This window comes from Myotis brandtii, unplaced genomic scaffold (assembly GCF_000412655.1).
Source record: "Myotis brandtii unplaced genomic scaffold, ASM41265v1 scaffold112, whole genome shotgun sequence".
In the NCBI taxonomy this organism is placed as follows: domain Eukaryota; kingdom Metazoa; phylum Chordata; class Mammalia; order Chiroptera; family Vespertilionidae; genus Myotis; species Myotis brandtii.
In genome coordinates, this window is record NW_005353838.1 from 4,527,472 (window position 1) to 4,548,156 (window position 20,685).

Sequence of the window (20,685 nt, forward strand, 5' to 3'; positions counted from 1 at the left end):
TTAACAAAGAAAAATCAACCAAAAAAATGAGTTCGCGTGTCACCTCTGACACGCGTGTCATAGGTTCGCCATCACTGATGTAGATACTTTCATAAGTGAGGAAAGGAAGGCTCTAAAAGGTAAAACAGCTAACAAAAATAACCTGAAAGAGGCAAGATTAGACTCTCCATCTGTCTGACTATAGGGCTTAAAGTTCTAACAACTACATAGTAGTAACTTCATTTTCTATGTTCATTTCTTCATAGAAAAACCATTAAAGATTCATGTTCTCTATTCTAATTATATTAGATATTCTGCACACAAGGCAAAGCCTACTTCCCACTGAACAATGATTCAAAAGGAGTTTTTAGAAAACAGTTGCAGAGTATGGCTGCAAAAATCAAACTATAATATACATGAATCAAAGTGTTTTGTGGCTTTCCCCTTATTTAAATCTGCTTCTGCATAAGAATGTCATCAAATTGCTGTGTAGTACCACTTAATTTGCTACTCCAAGAACACATAGCAGCATAACTTCAGGGTTAGTTCTAAGTCAACATATGCAATAAAATGGGATGGAAATGAGACAAGTCTATGATTATTAAACTATAGTTACAGCTGTTACCATCTTGGAAGTAAGCAGGAAGCTAAACACCTGTAGCAAACTAGAAAAAAATGGTTTGTTGAGTAAGAGAAAATGAAAATCAAATGCTTATGTATTATAATTTAGTATTTACCTACCACTTTCGATATGCCAGGAACTGTGCTAGATATTGAGACTATGTATAAAGATAAAATAGTGACATAAATGCTGCAATATAGGCAGGAATGTACAAAAGGTCATGGGTACCTGACTTGATGGGAAGGGGGAAAACTAGGGAAAAAAAAGGTTAGAGAGAGCTTTCTACTGAAATTGGTATCTGAGCCAAGTGTTCAAGGATGAATAGGAAATGAGGTGAAGAAGGGCAAGGACCAGATGCATAAAGGCACAGAAAGCATAGTCCATTTAAAGAACTAAAGAGTTTAACATAGGGTACACAGGGAAGATGTTGGGGAGTAAGGATAGAGAGAGAAATAAGAAGGCCTATAGAGGGTCTTCATGAGAGTGAATCTTATCCTGAAGGCCACTGAAGGAAACATAAAAGTTACATGATGAGACATAAGAAAACAGTAATTGAGGCTAGAGAGGTCAGAAGGTGCCAGATCAAAAGTATTTTATAAGCTATCTTAATATCATTCAAACAACAGAGAGCTATGTTAGGGTTCTAAAGAAGAGAATAGAAGGATCATAATTTTATCTGAAAAAAAATGACTGTTTACAACTGAAAATGGATTAGAGGACAAGATCACAGTTAAAAGGGGAATGTGTGTGTAAAAAACCCCTCAAAAACCCCAAATAAGAGATGGCAATAACTTGAGTTAGAATGATATCAGTGGGGACTTACATAAGTGGGTAGGTACATTTAAGCTACAGAAGAACAACTTGGTGTCTATTAGGGTGGAGTTAAAGCTAACATACACTTTCTTCTATATAACTGCTCGCCTACCCATGGACTCTTTTTTTAAGCAACAAATTTACAAAAAGGAAATCATTTGCTAAATTAAAGAAAAAAGATAGCCAAATGTTTCAATTACGATTTACACAGCCCCCCAAATTAGGAAAGATTTGAAGAAGAAAGTAGATTTTGAGATGGACTTTGAAAGATAGGATTATCAGCACTATTTATTTATTAGTAAATTTTATATACTGGGAAATGATAAAAATCTTGATCTAAAATGTTAAGGGTGACAACCAAAATTCTGGCATGTGGCATTGAAAGGATGGCAGCACCATTTACTAATAGAGAGAACACAGAAAAAGGCAAGGTGTGTGTGCATGTGCAGTTGGGGAAAGAGAGACTGAAATAGAAAAGATAACAGTAAATACAGTTTGTGTTTTGGATTGTTTTTAGTAAATACAGTTTTGAACAGGCTGCATTAGAAGTTCCTGTGAAACATTTAAGTACCAATAGCAACAAAGCAAGGATATAAATATTCTTCAAGATTGAAATATAAATATTTGATACTCAAGAGAGAAAAGTGGCCTGGAGATAAAAAGTTTGTAGCAACATATACATGGTAACTGAAACCCTGAGAGCAGCTAATACTCAAGGAGACTAGATATTACTCAAGATGTATGATGGCACAGAACAGATCCTTAAAAAACACCTACATTTTTACAAATTGGTAGAGAAAATGATGTCCAGTCCATAACAGAGACCAAGAAGATGTAGCCAAGCAAGTTAAATGAAAATTAGGAGAACAATGTATTTCAAACACTAAGACAATAAAAGTCTTTTAAGAAAAAGTTAAGATGCAACTATATTCAATGCTGCCAAGTTAAAGACTCAAATGTCTATTGCATTTACCATCAAGGAGATAGTTTACAATCTTTAAAAAATTTTCAGTTAAAGGAGAAATCTTGAGGCAGAAGATGTCAAAATATAAAGATGATTGAACATGAAAACTAGAGGGATTTATAACTGAGGGGGAGGTTTTTGTTTTCTAAAAGAGAAAAAACAAAAAGTTGAACATGTAAGATAACAAAGGTATCAACAGAACAGGTCCTTGATATAGGAAATGGGATTCAAAGCATAGATAAAACATTATTTTTCAAGAAAGGAGAAAAAATACACCCATAAAAAAACATCAAACAGGGTGTGTATGTGTGTATGTATTTTCTACTCACATGAACTTTTGAAAATTGTTGTAGAACAGAAAAATAACTTTATATATACAGTATTATTCCCCTCTTATCCATGGGGGATATGTTCCAAGACCTCCAGTGGATGCCCAATCCACGGATAGTACTGAACCTTGTGCATACTACGTTACTACGTTTTTTCTATACATACATACCAATGATAGCTTAATTTATAAATTAGACACAGCAAGAAATAAAATAAAACAATTATAATATACAGTAATAACAATTATGTGAATGTGCTCTCTCAAAATGCCTTACTGTACTATACTCACATTTTCACTTAAAGGAAGCACTTTAGGCTTCTCTGGCATATCTGAATCGCTAGCATCGCTACTCTTATGGTTTGGAGCCATTATTAAGTAAAATAAGGGTTACTTAAACACAAGCACGACGTACGACGTTGATCCGATAACCAAGACAGCTAGTAAGTAACTAATGAGCAGGCAGTGGATACAATGTGGACACACTGGACAAAGGGATGATGCATATTCCAGGTGGGACAGAGTGGGATGGTGTGAGATTTCAGTACACTACTCAGAATTGCATGCAATTTAAAACTTATAATTTGTTTATTTCTAGAATTTTCCATTTAATATTTTGGAACATGGTTGACCATGGGTAACTAAAATTGAGAAAAGCAAAATGCAGATAAGGGAGGATTACTATATATCAACATTTTAACAATGGTGTTCTCTGTGGGACCAGATCATGATCTATATTGTTTTATTATATTCTTCTGTATTTTCCAAATTATCCTACCTAATAATATGCAAATTAACCATCACTCCGTCACAAAGATGGCGGCGCCCAGTCCTCTCAGCCCGTAGCATGAATGGCCTGGTGGAATGCTTGCTTCGTCACCGTGGCCACGAGGCAAGCGTTCCACGCCTGGCTGCAGATGGACCTCTGGGCCACAGAGAGCCTCTGGGCAGTGGGTGTGGAGCGGCCAGGCCCGCAGAGAGCTACTGGTACACGGATTTGTGCGCAGGGCTACTAGTCTATGATAATCATGTAACTATTTTTTAAAAATGTCTTTGTCCCTTGAATTATAAAGAGTAATTCAGCATTCAAGCCAAAAATTTAGAAAACAAAGAAAAGAAAAAGGAGAAAAACAGTACCTATAATCTATTAATGTACTGCTTCCACAGGTTGAGAAAATGTATGGCAGCTATATATTATTTAAGTTAAGATTCTCTTAGAAAAAGGAACATTAATAACTGACCCACTCAGACATGAGAGGGGATTCCAGTCTCTTAGCTACCTAAGTCTCCATTTTTTAAAGAGGATTAATACATCTCCACTTACAAAAGTAAAATTCAGGTATTTGGGGCTTATTATTAATTTAAAGGTAAATTTTCAATACTGCCTTCCTTCTAGCCAAAATTATAATTACTACTTAAGTATTAGTTTAATTATAAATAACATCCATTACTAACATTCATGCTCACTGGCTACTATTTTAAAAAAGGAAAATAAAAAATGTGAGACTTACAGTTGCGGTAAATTTGGTCTAACAAAGGGATCATTTTCTGCGCCATTGACTGCTTTATTTTTCCTCTGTTTTGGTTCAGAGTTGGTAGAGGGTGCCTGAGAATTATTAGCTGTGGGAGGTTTGCGTTTGGCTAGAAGTTTCCTTTGCCTTTCAATATCTTCCCTTTGCTGATTCACCCATTCTTGTTGCCTGTATAAAAATAATTGTAAAAAAACATTAATGTTCCATTACTTTTCACAGTTAAAAAATGAAAATATATTAATAAACATAAAAGGTCTTAACACAGATTTGTACCTTTTTGGTCCCTCCCTTGTGAACCAACTAGTACTTACCGCTCATCTGAAACACCCATTTCTAAATGGGGTATCCATCTGTTAAGCCCCTTAGACTAGGGAAAGATGTGTTGCTATATATATATATATATATATATATATTCTCATGGTATCTACCTACTCCTTTCTAGCAAATATCATTTCTGTAGATACTTGATCAGAATGGTCTGGTTGGACTACATCACTCCATGAGAACAGACACTACATCTATTTTATATCCTACTAGAGGCCTGCTGCATGAATTTGTGCACGGGTGGGGTCCCCCTGCCTGGCTGGTGATTGGGGCCGATTGGGACCACAGGAAATTGGCCAGCCAGGGAGGTTGGCCAGCCTCGGGAGGTTGGCTGTGGGAGCACACTGATCACCAGGGGGCAGCTCCTGCATCGAGCATCTGCCACCTGGTGGTCAGTGCACGTCATAGCAACTGGTTGTTCGGTTGCTTAGGCTTTTTTATATATACTAGAGGCCTGGTGTACGAGAATTGTGCACGGGGTGGAGGGTCCCTCAGCCTGGCCTGCACCCTCTTGCAATATGGGACCCCTTAGGGGATGTCCAACTGCTGGTTTAGGCCCGAAACCAGCAGTCGGACATCCCTCTCGCAATCCGGGACCGATGGCTCCTAACCACTGTCCTGCCTGCCTGCCTGATCACCCCTAACCACTCTGCCTGACTGACCACCCCTAACCGCCCGCCTCTGCCTGCCTGTCTGATCTCCCCTAACCGCTTGACTGCCTGCCTGATCACCCCTAACTGCTTGCCTGCCTGCCTGATCGCCCCTAATCGCCTCTGCCCCCGCTGTGGTGGCTTTGTCAGGAAGGACGTCCAGAATGATGTCCGGAAGGTCGTTCAGCTGTCCGGTCTAATTAGCATATTATGCTTTTATTATTATAGATTGTATTCCTAGTGTCCAACATAGGAATTGGTACATACTGGGTATTCAAAAAATACAAAAATTAGCAAAATTAGGTTTTCAGAAGATAAATATAAATTTAAAAATATTATTTTCTAAATTTATCTCTCTTAAAAAATTCTGGGAATGGGCAAGTCATATTTTGAAAGAAAACACAAACTGACCTCAATTATAAGAAATTTAGAAAGAAGAAATTTTGATAATTTAAAGAAAGGAAACAGAAAAAAAATTAGCATGGCTTTGAAAAAATGGGCAATTAATAAAACTACAAATTATTACTGCTACCCATTCAAGAATCTAAAGCATACTAATTCTAGAAACTAGCAGATATAAGATCTATGAAAATATAGGTTGGAAATTTTAGCAATTTGACCAGAGCATTAAGTAGGTAACTGTGAAACTTTTTAAAACTATCACATCATATAATACCTTAAGCTTATTCCAATAGTAACCTTGTTCCCTTTGGGGGACACCTCGCCATGCTAACAAAAAACTTTAAAACTATACATAGTAATGATACTTAGTTTTAGAACAAGTCAAATGTTTCAATTCCTTGTTCCCTCACCCACATCAAGCCAGAACTACGGAAGTTCTACTCTGCTGATGAAGAATTGGCTTTACAAGCATTTCCTTTTCCTGTGGTCCTAGCCAGATAGCAATAAAATACAGTAGGAATAAAAGAATCAAGAATCACCTATGTCAAGCATGTCAAACTCGCGGCCCATGGGCAGCATGTGGACAACAACGAATATTTTTGCGGCCCAGCCAATATAATGAACAGTATGTAAGAACTGTTTTAATAAAAAGTTCATAACTTAATTTTTACAATATCCTGTTACACATAATTATTAATAACAAATTACAATGTTCACTAATGACTGATTACTATAATCGTGTTGCATTCATTTCCCTTATGCGTAGGCGCACCATTTCTCTCCACTAATACTAGCAGGGAATATTTTAGCAGCCGATTGCCACATCATTAGTCTTGAACTAACTTGTTTGGTGTGCGCAACAGGAAATATTTCGCTTTCGGACAAGAAAAATAGGTTTATTTGCGTTACGCTTATTAATTTGTGCAGTTATTCAGTGTCTGGTAAGTTAATGTTCAAGAAAAAATATTAATTTTATTAAAATGTTCTATTATTTTATGTTAACGATTATGAATTTATTTCAGCCCTTTGTATTCAGCATGTCTCTATCGAAATAAACCTACATTTCTATGAAAATTGAAGCTTTTGTTTTTTTGCGGCCCACATAAACTTAAACCTTGTTTATTTGGCCTGTGTTAGCCTTTGAATTTGACATGCTTGACCTAGGTAGAAGAGCTGAGAAAACCTCAAGAGTAGCAAAGCCAGACTTTAATCCAGTTTTCAACTGAAAGGGGAATGAAATCATTAAAACTTACGGAAAGTCAAAAATTATTGGAATGAATAGATAGCTAATACCTGATTATTTAGGAATGACCATACAATTTAGAACCTATTAATTTAATATTACTAATTTTTATTTCTCTTCTCTTTCTCCAAATACTTTGGGTTATATCACTGATACACACTAATAAACAGATTGACATAAAATATGTATATGTGCCCTGGCCGGTAGCTCAGTTGATTACAATGCCATCCCCAATATGCCAAGGTTGCAGGCTCAAACCCTAGTCAGGGCACATACAAGAATTAACCAATTGCCCGGCTGGTGTGGCTCAGTAGTTGAGTATTAACCTATGAACCAGGAGATCACGGTTGATTCCACGTGAGGGCATATGCCCAGGTTGTGGGCTCCATCCTCTGGAGGCAGATCAAAGATTCTCTCTGATCATTGATGTTTCTCTCTCATTCTCCCTCTCCCTTCTTCTCTGAAATTAATAAAAACATATTTATTTATTTATTTATTTTTAAAATATATTTTACTGATTTTTTGCAGAGAGGAAGGGAGAGGGATTGAGAGCTAAAAACATCGATGAGAGAGAAACATCGATTAACTGCCTCCTGCACACCCCCTACTGGGGATGCCCTTGACCGGAATCGAACCCGGGACCCTCGAGTCCACAGGCCGACGCTCTATCCACTGAGCCAAACCAGTTAAGGCAATAAAAACATATTTAAAAGAGAAAAAAAACTAAGCAGAAAAATCCCATATATAGATACAAATCTTCCAATAAAAATTAAATTTTCAACAATTTTACTTCTAAATCATCAATAAAGATAGGTCAGTTTGTATTTTGGAAAGTCATATTTAGAATAATACAGCATATTAGATGAATTATATATAGATGAGTGCTACATACATCATAATACATCACATATAGATGAATGCTAACTAGTCAAGAAGTCTGCTAAGCTAAATTTATCTTTATTTCATGTTCCTTTCAAATGTACTAAATTTATGATCTCAAAGAGTAGTAAGAATAGATGTAGAACAAAATTCCAAATCTATAATCGTTGACAGTACTGAAAACCCAAAGGAATACTAAATTTTTTAAAAGGTAAGAATGACTAACTTCACAAGATTCTGAAATGCAAAACCATCTGTCCATTGTTCAGTAAATGAAGCACCATGTCTAACTGTTGTGAAGTGTCCAAGGCGTAATCTGTCTTGCATACTCTTCTCCCGGCTTGACAGTTTTTCTTGGTTACTCTGAAAAAAGGAGGAAAAATCATTGCTCAATGATACTCATTTAAATTTTAAAAGCATACAAGACAAAGGAGTCTAGTAAAAGGGAAGGGAAATTTTATCAAACTTTTAACTTACCTTTTCAATAAGCAATTTCTTGCTCATTGATATGCACTTATTTAATCGTTCTTTGTATTTTTCAAGTAATTTTTGTTGTTCATCTATTTGCCGTCTGAGATCACAGTTAGCCTACAAGAATAAGTAAAAAAAATGGAAAAGATCTACAATTTGTATTTACGAGACACTGGAATATTTTTAACATTTTGAATAAATTACAGAAAGAAAAAGGATTAGTAATATTATATATTTGAATATGATAATAAAAATTTTTTGAAAAACACCTGCTTACCATGGGGTAGTACTATTAAATGCTGCTTGATTGTGTAGTGGAAAGTAAATGGAATTTGTATCCATACTCCATGGGTTCAAATACACTCTTAAGTTATCTAAATCTTAGTTCAGTTGTCTTATTTTTAAAATAGAGGCAATGCCATCTATCTAACTTAGTTAAAAATAATTAAAAGATAGTATATAAAGTATCTAACACTTAAAAATGAATGATTCTTTTCCATCTTATGTAATTAATAAACCATTTTCTCCATTCAATTTGTGGATGACACTGTAGATGCCTATCCAATAGCTAAACATTCCCACCACCTTTCTTGACAAAAATTATACCAATTTTGTTGACTTTGTAGGCTACATGTTCAGGGAAGGTGCCTCTCTCTAAACTCTGGAGATGAGTCTTGTTAGTCTAGTCTAGTGACCAGAAAATAACCTGGAGGGCTTGTTAGAACACAGATTATTGGGACCCATCCCCAGAGTTTCTCAATCAGTAGACCCGAGGTAGGATTTGAAAATTTATTTCTAATTAAGTTCCTCAGTAATGCTGATGTTTCTGATCTGGGGATCATACTTTGAGAATCATAGGTGTAGGCTAATCATGGTGAAAGGCAAAAGAAATGCCATATTAAATAAAAAATGCCGGCAGATAATAGCTACCATCCTAAAATTATATACCTAAAAAATGTTTTGTTTTGTTTTTTAAGAAAAAGGGTAAAATAAAGATACTTTCTGAGGAACATAAATGGAATTTGGCACCAACAGTTCCTCATCATTGCATAAGGAGCAACTCAAACAAAACCCCAAGAAATTGTGTATGTAACTTGAAAAACTGATTTTATATTTCTCTGACTGCAAAGGGTCAAATATAGCCAAAAAGAAGAGGGTATTTGTTCAACCACATATCAAAAAAACTATGGTAATTATGATAGCCAAAATGTATTTTCTCCTTTCTAAATAATGACAAGTCAATATTTTATTCTGGATTGGTATGTGCCTACCTAAAAGATACATTTCCCAGTTTCCCTTACAGCTAAGGAATGGAATATCAAAGAAGGCTGTACACAGAATTGTTGCTTTTTCCCCCCCGTTATTCCCTTTCTCTTCCTGTTTTCTGCTCAGGAACACAGCTATCATAACTGTGACTCTGAATAAATATGTTGTACCTCCATATGACCCTCAAGATAGAAAGCATACAGTAAGGATGAAAGGGCAGAAAAACTGAAGGAGTCAAAATCCCCTATGTCACTGTGGAGCCATCACAACCAGGCTGCCCACTTCTGTTCTTCTCTCAGAAAAGTGACACTGTATCTCATTTAATGTATTGTTTATGTTCTCTGTCACTAAGAGCCAAACACAACAAAAAAGATGTGAAACCAGCATTGGAACACACAAATAGAACACAGAACATAGCAGAGAACACAGAAATAGATCCACCTATATATGGAAACTGGATTATATAATGGAGCTGATGGTAAAGAGTGGACTTTTAATTAAATGGGCTGGACAACTGGTTACATAGAAATAAATGAAAATGAAACCTTACTTCTTCACACCATATCCAAAAATGAATTCCAGTGAGATTAACAACTTATATTAAAAAAACAGACTATAAAACTTTTAAAATAAAATATAGAACATCTTTATAATCTTAAGGAAAAGAATCTTTCGGTATACCTTTTCTAATAATTTAGAACAAATAAAACATAATCTATTAATATATACTTAATCACACAAAAATTTTAAATGCATCTAATCATCAGAAGATAGCATGAAGAAATGAACACACAACTCACACATTTGGAGAAAAATCAATATATAGGGGTGGGCAAAAGTAGGTTTACAGTTGTTCTATGAAAATAATTAATAAATAATACAATTATAAACCTTTTTTGTCCCATCCTGTATATTGAGTGTCAGAACAAAAAACTGACATCAATTAAAAACAAAAACAAAAGACAACCTAATAAGATAATGAGCCAAGCCATGATCAGTTATTTCCCAGAAGAAATACAAATAGTTAATAAATATTTTTAAAGATGCTCAAAAAATAGGGAATACATATAATTAAAGATGCCTTATTACATTCATCAGATTGGTCAACAATTTAAAAAAATTAAATCTGATTATAACAAGATTTGGCAAGGATACTGAGCAATGAGATTATTTCTTGCCCAGTACTAGTGGGATCCAACCACTTAAGAAAAACTTGACATTATAAAGCAAAGTTGAAGATGTGCATGTCCAGTACTTCTTAACATATACCATAGAGAAATCCTCCTATATTTGCCCTAGAAAACATGTACAAGGATGTTCTGAGTAGTTCATATTAGCAAAAAGTAGAAACTAAAATGTCCACCGAGAGCAGAAAAAATAAATTATGGCATCCTATATAACAAAAGCCGAATATGCAAATTAACCAAATGGCAGGATGACCGGTCGCTATGATGCACACTGACCACCAGGGGGCAGATGCTCAACGTAGGAGCTGCCCCCAGCCCGCAGGCCCCAGGCCAGCCAAAGCGGGTGCCAGCGGGGGCCCCTGATTGCCCTGCTGGTTGCCCCACAGATTGGCACTGATCGCCAGCCAGGCCTAGGAACACTACCCATGCATGATTTTCATGCACCGGGCCTTTAGTATTAATATAATGCCTCACTATATAGTAGTAAAATGAATAAACTATATGACAATCACACATATACTGTTTAGTGAAAACAAGCAGGGTAAAAGGGTACATACAGTGCAATTTTGCTTATATAAAGTTCAAAAACAAACTGAAATAATGTTAAGAATGTCTAGATATCTATAATAATAAAAGCATAATATGCAACTAGACCGAATGGCCAAACAGTGGAATGACCGGCCAGACGACCACACTATGATTCCCACTGATGCCAGGCCAGCCAAGGCAGGTGCGATGCGATTGGTCGGGGCCCCCGCCACTGCTCCGCAGAAGGAGGCCCAGGCCACTGGCCAGTGGGGCAATCAATCGGGGGAGACTCCACGATTGCCTCAGGCCACCTACCCGCAGGCTGCAGCGGGTGGGCAGGGCCTCTCTCTACGGGGGGGCGATCCATCACAGAGCCCTGGCCGGGTGGGCAGGGCCTCCCTCTGCGGGGCGATCAATCGCAGGGCTCCCGGAGTGTGAGAGGGCGTAGGCTGGGCTGAGGGACACCCCCCACATCCCCGATTGCACGAATGTGCAAAAACCACAAAGAAATGCAAAGGCATAATAAATACAAAACTCAGAATAGTGGTTGATGGTAAAGGGATGTGACAGTGAATGTGGCAGGATCAGGAAAGGCACACGATCATTCAAAGGTATTGATCACTATGGTAGAAAGATGGATATTGATTTTATTGAGTTTCTACACCAGTGGTTCTCAAAGCTGGCTTAAATTAGACTCATCCGGAGGAGCTTTTAATAAAACTACCAATGCACAAACACTATATCACATCAATTTAATCAGAACCCCTCATGGTACAGTTCTGGAATTAGTACTTTTATAAAGTACCTAGGCACCTTCCTTTTCATCATCCAGTGATTTTACTGAGCAGCAATAGGTGAGACCACTGCTTTATACTTCACTCACATTATAAGTACACTTTTTGATGTGTCTTTCTATAAAGTTTCCATTAAAAATCTTGCAGGATGGTAGCAATTACTTCATCATGTATAATAGTAAATGTTGGATTTGTAACAAAGCCAATTAACTTTAAAACTAACAAGAAATGGATATCTCTGTCTTATGGTAGTTGATTAAATAAATTTTATTAAATTCCTATTTCTTCAACTGTTTTCAATTCACATTTGAAAGAACGAATAAAATAATTTTCACTTTAAAGTTGACATTTTCTTTTTTTTTTTTTAATATATTTTATTGATTTTTTACAGAGAATAAGGGAGAGAGATAGAGAGTCAGAAACATCGATGAGAGAGAAACATCGATCAGCCGCCTCCTGCACACCCCCCACTGGGGATGTGCCCATAGCCAAGGTACATGCCCCCGACCGGAATCGAACCTGGGACCCTTCAGTCCGCAGGCCGACACTCCATCCACTGAGCCAAACCGGTTTCGGCTAAAGTTGACATTTTCAATGAAGTACTTATACAACCAGAAAAGGCTTCCCCTTTACCCCCAGCTATAAATTTTTTTTATAATACCAAGTATTTTCTCAACAGCTTTACTACTGCCAAACAATCAGACCCCCAGCTCCCTTCCCCCGATCCGTAACTTACTACTTACCCTGAGCAAGTCATCTATACGACCTTCCTTCTTTTCCAGGTCCTGGTTTTTATTACTTTCTAATGCTGCTAATTTCAGCATTGTGAGATCAGTCTAAATGAAAGAAAGCTATTTTATTATCTCCATTATATATATCATTGCATGTAAACATTAGATTTTATTGATTCTAAAAAGCAAAGAAAATATTTGATTTTATGTGTGTATGTAAAGGGTATCCCAAAAAGTCTGAGTGCAGTTTTAAGTTTTAGTCAGAAGTACAAGTGCTACAAACTTACAAAGAAACATCTAAAGATTAATTATTTAAAAGTTTAGAATACTGATATATTCATCATTAAAATTCAATATAACCACTGCTTTATGCTATCAACTCTGAATTTTAAACATGGCAAAAACTTTCATGAGCTGTTCACTGACTGAAAGCAATGTACTTATCATCCTAGCGTAGAGAGAATCCAAAAAGAAGTTTTGATGCACGTACAACAGTTTAGACATCACCTAACAGAAAAAATCTCATGGCAATAAATCGGGCAACTGGGGAGGTCAAGCTCAACTCTCCCAAGCCTTGGTCTGAGACAGTGTCATACAGAAACTGCCATATGTAAAAAGTTGAAATGAAAAACTTAGTACCCAAAATTAATAAAACTAAATAAGTGTAAAAGATATCCAATTAATTCAATTTTCAAATGATTTTTCTAAGTGTGCAGCATACATGAATATACATAAATATAGACACCCAAAATGAATGGCTTAGAAGTCCATTTTTAATAAATATAACAGCTTCATGAAGACACTGATAACTTGTATGTTAAGTTAAAAAAGAATCAGTAAACAGAATTGACATATCATGGTGGTTCTGTTTATTTAATTTGTTTAAAACATCCATATATTTAACCAGTGTGTAATAAAGGACAAAATGACAGTAAATTGGTTATTTCAATTTCTTATCCCTTATAAATTGTCTTTTTGTTTAGTAATAAGCTTTCTTGATGTATAATTTTACTTTATGACTATGTCCAAAACAAAGAGAAGACATATGAGTTGTTTGTAAAAAATTGGTCACTTGTTTCTTAGAAATCATACCAATAAATTTCAGTAACTATTTACCTGAGTAATTTTAAAGGATAACTGCTTTGGTTGTACAATAGGGTGGTCCCCAAAAGCTACTGCAATAGGAGAAGGGCTATTAGGTCGAACCTTAAAAAAAAAAATTAAAATTTTACATTAGCAAGAAAAAAAAAATAGGCTTCTGTTTAGCAACAACTACTTAACACCCCCCCCACACACTCTTTTTAAATCCTCACCTGAGATTTGTTTATTGATTTTAGAGAGAGAGAGGGAGTGAGGAAAGAAGAGAAACATCGATCAGTTGACTGATTGGGGATGGAATCCACCCACTACTTACGTATGTGCCCTGACAAGGAATTGAACCCGCAACCTTTTGGTGTATGGGACGATGCTCCAACCAACTGAGCCACCCAGTACAGGGCAACATTTCTTAAGTTTTTGTTAGGATAATAAATTTAATTAAAAAATAACTGAATTTAAAACTTTTAATCACCCTTTAGTCAATAAGCATTTATTGAGTACCTCCCTCACATAAGGCCCAGTGAAAGATAACTATATATTCCCTGCCCTCAAGTTTACATTCTTGTGCCAAAAGGAAACTGTAATGCTTTTAATCAGTTAAATAAAACAAGGCTAATACATCATGTTAAAACAGAAATGTTAAAAACATTATTATGTTTTAAAAGTAAAACTGAAAAAAAGATCTTAATACAGAACTCAGTATTAGGGACAATAATGCATGCTAAAATATAGTATAAGATCAATTTACTGATGAGTTTTGTGGCTTATCTAGTCACTAGTTTTAAAACACATTCATTAGAAGATTATAACACTGTATCAATATTAACAACACAATTCTTAGTTATTATTGAGTATTATGCTTTACTTTGTATATGGCAATATGATGTGCCCCAAGGTACAAAATGATTAACGAACAACTCAGTATATGTCTACAGACAAGGACCAGTAGGGCACAATGGAAGTACAATCAAGGTACTTAAATAAATAAGAGATACTCTGATTTTCAAAAATCTTTAATTCATCTTTAAATTACTGAAAGCCAATATAGTTTTTCTGGTTAGCCACTGAATTTTCACATAATGAAAGTAAAGAAAAAATGAAATCTGATGTATAAAACAATGTAGATAAAAGAACTAGGTCTTAAAATATTGGGAAAAAACAAAGTGATTAATTTTCAGGTCCAATATTGAACTCAGGTCCTATACTGAATTAAATAATCCAAGGCTGATGACTACCTATCTTTTTCTTAACGATACCCACAAAGGAATTATGCAATCATTTCAGTGGTTGAGAAATTTAATTCATAAGAAAGTTAAAAGTTAGAAATGAGTTACTTGATATGGACTGATTTTATAAGAATATTCACAGACTCAACAGCCTTCTTTTATAGAAACATTACTTTTGGGATATATTTAGTTCAGAAAAACTTTAACTTATAAGAATCTCACTTTCAGAAGTAAAGTTCTAATAACATCAGATCACTAAAAAGGACTCAATTCACCTCACAGAATGATTTTTAAAAAGATAAACAATATATAGAGAAGTTCTCAATAAAGACAATCTATATATATAAAAGGCTAAGTGACCGTCTGACCATCCAGGTACATATGGCGTGCACTGACCATGAGGGGGCAGATGCTAAACACAGGAGCTGCCAAGCTGCTGTGAGTTGGCAGTGGCGGTTCTTGGGTGACGCACCCTAGAACCAGAGAGAAGGGATCCCAATTCCTCACGGGGCCATGTGATTCCACCTTCGGCCGTGGGTTACTGGGGCACTGCTGGCCATTAATCTGGCTTACTGCCGAGCTGCAGTGACTTGGCACCATTGGTTCTCGGATGACGCACTCCGGAACCAGAGAGGAAGGAGCCCAATTCCTCGCGGGGCCACGCGATTCCACCTTCAGCCATGGGTTATGTTGTTGCTCGGGCACTGTTGGCCCCAAATATAGTTTACTGCCAAGCTGCGGTGACTTGGCAGCAGTGGTTCTTGGGTTAATTAATTTCCTTTCAATGTGCAAGAATCCGTGCACCGAGCCACTAGTAAATTATAAAAGTTACTCAGTATACATAACTTCCCAGACATAAGACTAGGCACGTAAACACTTACAGATGAGGAAGGAGTGGAATGTGAGTGTGAATTCTGAGGAGAACGGATTGCAGGAGGTATGCCTCTTACTGGACTTGAGCCATTCCCACCTTGGTACTGAGCAAAAAAGGAAACATCACTATTAAAACAGGTTTAGATAAATGTTATTTTGGACATAGCGTTAAGAATTTAAATATATTTTATTTACATCAAACAGTCATTTAAATAGGTCAAGAAAAAGCAAAACTAATATTATTCACAGCTAAGTCCTAAAAGACTAAAGAGAGAATAATGATCATAAGAACATGACAAGACTATGTCTTGTACAGACCCTTATTTTTTGAACATTCTGACTATATATAACTTGTTGTTGTGGCAGACTCAAAGACAAATTCCCCCCAAATAATAAACATATCTTATTTTCCTTCAAATTTTAGCACAAAACTGGTCTAAGACTCAACCATAACTTTAGAGTTGTAGTGATAGCACTGACACAATGATGTTATAACATTGTAAATGTTTGTTGAACCAGTATAACCCCTAATCCCCAAAAATGTTAACATGTTTACATGTAGATGTTAGTGAACATAACCATCTTAAAACAGAATCATCATGCTCACGATCTGTTAAATATCTGAATGTGCGTAGCATTAGAAAAAAGAATTCTACAGACCAAGTCCCTTCCTTTTAACAGCACAAAATCTAACAAAAATAGATCCTTTCTTACATGCTTGACATGTATTACAGTGCATGACTTAGCTACACAGTAAGGGAAGCTGCCTTTCTCATTTCTCATATTTCTGTATCAAGAATGGGAGGAGAAAATATGTTGTTACTGGCTTCCTCTCAGGGTATTCAGCATGAGCAGGAGAGATGGGGACTTCCTAGTGTGTTCATTAAACAACTTCCTGCAACCTAGGGACTTTGTGTATTCTACTTCAATCTATAATACCCAGCACATAGTAGGCATTCAAGAGACTTGAAATTTTATTTGAACTGATCCCACCTTTGGCAAAGATTCTTAATGATATTAACAGCGAGGGACTAAAGAGCATTAGGTATCTTGTGATCAACTACAGTTTTACCTTAGATTCTGTAAACCAAAAAAAACAGTGGAAGGTAGAAAAAAAAATGTTTTTAATGCTGCACTTTCCCTAATTAGCAAATTCTGTTCTCATTCTCAAGTAAATATATTTTTCAGCTGAATAGATAATGTTTGTTGTTTTAATAATCATTGTTTTATAATGTGAAACTGGTAGCCAAAGGTGTTTCTGTGTAGAAACAAGGAAACATTGCAGGATTGAGTAAGAATCTAAATCTACCACTGCTTATTATTTTCAGGGACTCTTAGACTGACATTATTTAATCTCCATACACAGGGCTCAAATGGTGCTGTGGTGTAGTAAATCTTGTATTGACAACAGAAAGAATTCTGAACTGGAAGATGTTAGATGTTAAGTTCTAAATGCTCTTCCCTTTAGAATTTGTCATTAGGTAGGCTACTTTACATTTCTGGCCCTCCGTTTCCTCATTTGTAAATACCTATTTTGCAAGTTGTTATAAGCAAACATGTGAGAAAATACTTTGAAAATTATGATGTGCCATCCCAATATAGAAGTAAATTTTAATGTTCCTAGAAAGACAGGACATCACATAGACCAGTGGTTCTCAACCTTCCTAATGCCGCGACCCTTTAATACAGTTCCTCATGTTGTGGTGACCCCCAACCATAAAATTATTTTCGTTGCTACTTCATAACTGTAATTTTGCTACTGTTATGAGTCGTAATGTAAATATCTGATATGCAGGATGTATTTTCATTGTTACAAATTGAACATAATTAAAGCATAGTGATTAATCACAAAAACAATATGTAATTATATATGTGTTTTCCGATGGTCTTAGGCGACCCCTGTGAAAGGGTCGTTCGACCCCCAAAGGGGTCGCGACCCACAGGTTGAGAACCGCTGACATAGACTGAAGCTTTGCTCTAATCAAACAGATAATCAAAAGTTGGCCTTGTGCTTCAAAGAAATTATCTTAGCCCATACCAGACTTATATGAAGAACTAGAAGAGATGAACCAAAGAATTTATATACTTATATGGACACAGGTGATAGGGGGATGTGGACACAGGCAATAGTGCAGTGATGGCCTGGGGTGCAGCAGGGGTTCTGGAAGGAGGAGTGAAGGGGGAGAAAATGGGAGACATCTGTAATTCTATCAACAATAAAAAAGTATAGATTTAAAAAACAAACAAACAAAAAAAACCCACTAGAGATGTTCCTCAATGAACTTACTTCAAAATAGTCGCTAATTTTGTGGCCACGTCCCCCAATACTTTTTCCTAAAATATAAAAGTAAAAAATTTTGTAGATTTAATTAAGTCATTAATATTACTTAATGTCTCCTAATTTCATTAAAGCAAATCGATGATTTTTTTAAAAGCTAAAAGGCAGCTGTATAATTGAAAAACCTTAAATAAAAAATAAATAAAAATTTTGGTTAACACAAACCACAACAAATTGGCAATAACATGCTTTAATATGAATGCTATTTCTAAAAATGTTTTCATTCTCTAAAAACTATTTCCAAATTTATAGGCTGTTTTTTAATAAACTAGATTTTAAATATTGTACTTTATATGACCACATATTGATACAGTGATCCAAATAATTATAGATCACAATTCTTTAATTAAAAGTTTTGCTCTAAAATGAACTCTGTTTTATAAAAACTGAATTCGGAAGTTCTTAAGAAATATGGTGTTTATAGAGACTTTTTTTGGATGGGAGTCAACCACCCTTCATTAGAACTATACAGAATACATGATTTCTTCAAGTTACAAACGAAAAAATAATGATACCACAGAGTCAAAAGTTTTAAATAACAAAAACATATAGATTTATCAATTCAACAGTAACTTGAATCTATTTTATTCAACAAATATTTCTTGAGTGGTTATTATGTGCCAGGCATTACTGAGGTGAATAAATGATACATTTAAAGTTCAACAACCTTAAATTCGTTCTTGGAAAAAGGTAGGGCAATATTTTTTAAAACTAAGTAACAACTCAGAACTACAAATGTTACCTAGAAATTGTGAACAAAATTTTTGTACAGGTTTATTTAGAGGTCAGAGAAGACTATAAAGGTTTTGTACCAAAGGAATGTCCCTCCTGCCTGCAACAGCTCTCCTGGATTCTGAAGAAGTACTATGTTTAAATGAACACCGAGACATTTTGGGTTACCTACCCACAAGCTATTTGCCCACTGAACCCAAATTTTGTTCTGTTAACATTCCTTCTCCTACATAGCACATGTAACTAATCCCGCCTCAATTCCTAGTTCTCCTTCTGGTAAGAAATCCAATTTTGTTCAGCTATCATCCCTTTTCCATAAAGCCTGTATTTCTGAGAGGAACTTTAACTCATTTTCCATTTTAGAGATGGGTCTGATTTTTTTTTTCAGGGCAGTAATACCTTTCCTGGACTTAAGTGGTTTTGGAATGGACACATGTCCCAATTCTTGTCTATAGAAAGGCAGGAGAGGTTTGCTTTAGAATTGAGGAAGTTCACTTTAAAGAAAGAGAAGAAACCCCACAGTAAGCCAGCCCTTTTCTTTCTTTTTGTCTTAGTATGAGCCTCTTTGGGTTCATTTTGTTTGGGGAGTCTGTGTTTCCTGGACTTGTGTGTCTATTTCCTTCACCAGGTTAGGAAAGTTTTCTGTCATTATTTCCTCAAATAAGTTTCAATTCCTTGCTCTAATCGTCTCTTCTGGTACCCCCCTGATGCAAATGTTCGTACAGAGGCCCCTTAATTCAGCCCCTTTCTTAAAGCAAATATGAGTGGGGAAACTGACATGAGCAAATCCAATTAAAACTGGCAACCAGCCTAAAACCAAAAAAACCCCCAGACAATTCTGCATGTGGCAGAACACAAAGAAAAAAAAAATGGGTTCTTAAAGACATGTTGAATCAACCAACCCAGAAGTCCTTCCCTATTTTGAGACCTGCTTTTAACTGAGTTTTTGAATCTGAAGTTGAAACTATCATAATTAATTTATCCTTACACTATATATAAAGCTCCAAGCACATTAACCAAAACTTGGGGAACTACATTAAGACCAAAAAGGAGCTCAGGACAGACTGACATACAAAATACCACACACCTAGAGAAAGGTGCTGCAATGACTTAACTCCTTCCTTCTGGAAAGACGACTACTACAAACACATATCTTGGTGCCAGTGCCATTTATAAGTCACAAAATATTATATGATTATGTAATATAATAATATATGTATAAAATCGCTATTATATAGATTTTAAGAAACCACTTTATTACATTTAATATAGAGGGCCACATTAAATAATACTATTTTGTTATCCACTGTAAGAAATTTTGAAGTCTAACAAAAACAATTTTCTTAGCTCGTATCATAAAAGGTAGGTATGCAAAAAAGGAGAAAGAACAGATCTGAAAAGAAAAAGATGATGCTTTAATAAAAGTTTCTCAATTATTTTTATACTAGAGGCCTGGTGCACAAAAATTTGTGTACGGGTGGGGGGGGGGTCCCTCAGCCCGGCCTGCGCCCATTTGCAGTCCAGGACCCCTTGGGGGATGTCCACCTGTCGACTTAGGCCCACTTCCCGGGGGATCAGGCCTAAGCTTGCAGTGACACATTCTTCTGGCAGCCAGGGAGCCCTCGGGGGATGTCCGACTAAAGGCTTAGGCCCCCAAGGGAGTTGTGATGAGGAAGCTGGGGTGACAGAGGAGCCACGCTGTCCC

The 20,685-nt window shown here is 36.0% G+C and overlaps 1 protein-coding gene across 6 annotated transcripts in view; it reads right to left on the reverse strand.

Annotated features, from left to right (window-relative positions):
* The window catches only part of TLK1 (tousled-like kinase 1), a 170,075-nt gene that overhangs the window by 48,696 nt on the left and 100,694 nt on the right, over positions 1-20,685 (reverse strand). For all 6 annotated transcript variants that reach the window (XM_014545707.1, XM_005857568.2, XM_014545702.1 and 3 more), the window contains exons 5-11: positions 18,198-18,244; positions 15,919-16,014; positions 13,830-13,919; positions 12,726-12,818; positions 8,214-8,324; positions 7,963-8,099; positions 4,218-4,406 (exon numbers count right to left, since the gene is read on the reverse strand). In XM_014545707.1, coding sequence (XP_014401193.1) covers positions 4,218-4,406; positions 7,963-8,099; positions 8,214-8,324; positions 12,726-12,818; positions 13,830-13,919; positions 15,919-16,014; positions 18,198-18,244 — 763 coding nt within the window. The remainder of the gene's footprint in view (positions 1-4,217; positions 4,407-7,962; positions 8,100-8,213; positions 8,325-12,725; positions 12,819-13,829; positions 13,920-15,918; positions 16,015-18,197; positions 18,245-20,685) is intronic.